The 3678-nt window shown below is 44.8% G+C and overlaps 1 protein-coding gene across 1 annotated transcript in view; it reads left to right on the forward strand.

The window, feature by feature from the left end:
- Window positions 1–3312, forward strand: part of tars1 (threonyl-tRNA synthetase 1) — an 8774-nt gene extending 5462 nt beyond the window's left edge. The window contains exons 12-17 of the mRNA XM_019885448.1: window positions 739–909; window positions 1000–1100; window positions 1579–1683; window positions 1763–1835; window positions 2679–2793; window positions 2874–3312. Of these exons, the coding sequence (XP_019741007.1) occupies window positions 739–909; window positions 1000–1100; window positions 1579–1683; window positions 1763–1835; window positions 2679–2793; window positions 2874–3022 (714 nt within the window). The 3' untranslated portion in view covers window positions 3023–3312. The remainder of the gene's footprint in view (window positions 1–738; window positions 910–999; window positions 1101–1578; window positions 1684–1762; window positions 1836–2678; window positions 2794–2873) is intronic.
- The last annotated feature ends 366 nt before the right edge of the window (window positions 3313–3678 follow it).

Here is a 3678-nt window from a genome sequence, read left to right on the forward strand (position 1 = left end):
CCCACTAGGATCGCACGTCCCCGGTTGTGAAAAAATATAGAATCTCTTCAGCATTTATAATTCTCTCCCGTTTTCATGCCATCCAAATGCATGTGTTATCATTTATGAACAATGAACGGTCGCAGAATTCAGACGATTGGCTTGCGCGCCGCTTCCAGGTATTTACGGAATGTAATCACAAGTTATGTTTTGTTTTATTTTTTTTGTCATGCAGCGGAAGGGGCAGCAGGGGGCGGCACTGCCTCACCTGCCCACTATGATCGCACGTCCCCGGTTGTGAAAAAATATAGAATCTCTTCAGCATTTATAATTCTCTCCCGCTTTCATGCCATCCAAACGTATGGGTTATGATTTATGTACAATGAACGGTCGCGGAATTCAGACGATTGGCTTGCGCGCCGCTTCCAGGTCTCCATAAATAATAGGAAAGTAGTACAATGATGCATTGCGGATTATGTTGAAGTGGTGGGATCGTAAATGACTCACTTTTTTTGCTGCTGGCAGATAGAAAGTTGTGATTCACGTTTACGGAATGTAATCACAAGTTATGTTATGTTATGTTTTGTTTTTTGTCTCTTCACATGCAGCGGAAGGGACAGCAGGGGGCGGCACTGCCTCACCTGCCCACTATGATCGCACGTCCCCGGTTGTGAAAAAATATAGAATCTCTTCAGCATTTATAATTCTCTCCCGTTTTCATGCCATCCAAATGCATGTGTTATCATTTATGAACAATGAACGGTCGCAGAATTCAGACGATTGGCTTGCGCGCCGCTTCCAGGTCGCACTGCAGGATCTCATGATTGCACGCGTGTTCTGCTTCTTTGCCAGCAACTGGAGAACAGCTTGAATGACTTTGGGGAGAAATGGGTTCTCAACCCGGGAGATGGCGCTTTCTACGGGCCAAAGGTGAACTAGCTAACAAGGCCCCGAACTGCCAATCAGCGGGCGGGGGGGGACGCGCGTCTTCGATTAACTTCTTGTCTCGTTTCCACGCAGATCGACATTCAGATCAAGGACGCCATCGGCCGATACCATCAGTGTGCCACCATCCAGCTGGACTTCCAGCTACCCATTCGCTTCAATCTCTCCTTTGTTAGGTGCTTATCCAGCTCGATGGCTACAATTCATCCGGCCTGAGGAAAATCTATGCAAATCTCTTTGAGGGATGCTTTGTAGCGCTGTTCTGTTCAACTCTTTGACAGCCCAGGCTTGCAACGGGGCGGGCAGAGAAATCGGGATCGTTCAATGAAAATGTCTCATATTCAAGCAGAAACTCATGTTTTGCTTTGTCAGAAGCAGACATCCATGCAAAATAGTTCTCCTTGCCATCATGCAAGTCATTACAGTACCATTTTTTTAAATATATATTTTTTTTACTTCAACCTAGCGGCAACATATCCAAAGCTTGCTCCTACCCAAAGTTTTACTGTAAGTTCAGCCGCTTGTAAGTGAGCGTGCCACTGTACTCGCTATTTTATATTGAAGTCGCATATGAGAGGCGACTTGCAGTGAGGTAAATAAATGGAAAATTTGCAGCTGTGACAATCGCTGCCATTTTCGCAACCCTCTTCACAGCCCTGACGGAGACGACAAGAAGAGACCGGTGATCATCCACAGAGCCATCCTGGGATCGGTCGAGCGCATGATCGCCATCCTGACCGAAAACTACGGAGGCAAATGGTTCGTTGGAAAGCATTCCCTGGTTTTTTTGATGTATGGTCGTATCGCAAGAGACATGCGCTAATAAAATGTCCCACAGGCCGCTCTGGCTGTCACCTCGCCAAGTTATGGTCGTACCCGTGGGACCGACCTGTGAGGAGTATGCTCAGAAGGTAAATAAAGATGCATCTCCACCCGACCCGATGTTCCAAGGAACTTTTGGTTCTCGGCACCTTTCGCTGGAACTAAAAGGATCCTGCGGCCTGTTGTTTCTGCCGTTCGGTGCAGTGGACCAAGCGTCCTGAAATGTTTTATGTCCATCACACAACAGGCCTTGGCCCCCAAAGGTTCCGGAACCTTTTGAGGGTACTAACACACTAAGCTGGCCGGGTCTTCGGTCTCCCAAAAACTGTTCACGTAATCATTTTAATATTAATAACAATACATGTTATTCATAGTGCACCTCACTCTCAGAATGAAGTACTGTAATATTTATGACGATAAGATGCATTAAATAACTCATGAATAAAAAAAGCTTCATTTCACTCGCAAGATTACAGTTTCTTATCGAGCGATCAAAAAGTTCCTCGTCGTAAAACCGTAGACATGCACCAGAAATAATGTGAAGGTGACACAATCTTTTGTAATGGTTTGGTGACAATAACTATCATGAAAAATGAATTTGAATATCGCACACATCAGAACACGCATTGACGGCACTCAGTTCAACGTGTTTTCATCTGTAAGAAGCAAGAAAGCAGGATAATATACTGTTCTCAAAAAGGACTGTGACGTTCTTGAGGTAGCAGGGAAAGTAGGTGTACCAAGAGAACATAAACTGTGGCTATCTGGTCAGCCCCATCATCTTGGAGGTGCATTACTGCCACCAAGTGGACCGGAGATTTACTGCATTCACATTTGACCAGCAAGCAGCAGAGTGGGAATACGATCCGCAAGTTGTCCATTTGAAGACTTTTTACAGTGGCCTCGCCTTTTTCTTTCTGTTAACTGTCCAGGTTCAACAAGACTTCCACAACGCCGGCTTCATGAGCGATGTGGATCTAGATCCCGGATGCACTCTGAACAAGAAAATCCGAAACGCCCAACTGGCACAGTACAACTTCATCCTGGGTCAGTGACTTGATCATTGCTCGTCCTAACCCGCTCTCCCTCTCTAATGTCTCTCCCGACTTGTTGCTCTCGTGAAATAGTGGTGGGGGAGAAGGAGAAGACGAGCAACACCGTGAACGTGCGCACTCGGGATAACAAAGTTCACGGCGAGCGCGGCGTGGACGACTGCATCCAGCGTCTCAAAGAGCTCAAATCGTCCAAGAGTCGGAACGCGGAGGAGGACTTCTGAGCCGTTTGGTTTCATCTTAGCATCTCAATTCATGGGAAAGGGGCTCTGGCTTTTTTTTTTTTTGTAATTAAAAAGAAGCCAAACTAGTTTTTCAACATACATTCTGTTATTGATCATGTGACTTGAGCGCCATCATGTGTAACTTGATGCCTGGTCTCCTATATTACAACTGTAATTGCAAAGTTTCCTGCGTTTAACAGTCAGTCTGGTTGATTTCTTGATGTTGTCTTCATGGTTTCAGGGAATTACACATGAGTTGCAATTTTGGTAACTAAACGGTCTATTCTTGATGTGTGTGTGTGTTTAAATTACCTTATGTCGCTCTTTCTGTAAAAACGGTCTTCACGGACAAAGAACAGCATCTACAGTACACTGTATAGAGAAAAAAAAAACGGAATAGTCAATACACCTGTACGATTAGATAATGAACATTCCATACCACCATTTTATTTTGAATATATCATCTCAAAATGAAACGTAGTTCTTTTCATTTTAGCAAAACACTTTTAGTTGATATTTGTATTATAATCGAAATATATCCTCCTCGGTCGCAGATGAGTGGGAGCCACGCTGACTCCTGTTCACACTTTATGTGAGGCAGACGAACCGACGCCTTGCTGTCCCAGATAAGAGGAAATACATCTTCCAGTATACAA

Source organism: Hippocampus comes, unplaced genomic scaffold (assembly GCF_001891065.2).
Source record: "Hippocampus comes isolate QL1 unplaced genomic scaffold, H_comes_QL1_v1.1 scaffold78, whole genome shotgun sequence".
Taxonomy (NCBI): domain Eukaryota; kingdom Metazoa; phylum Chordata; class Actinopteri; order Syngnathiformes; family Syngnathidae; genus Hippocampus; species Hippocampus comes.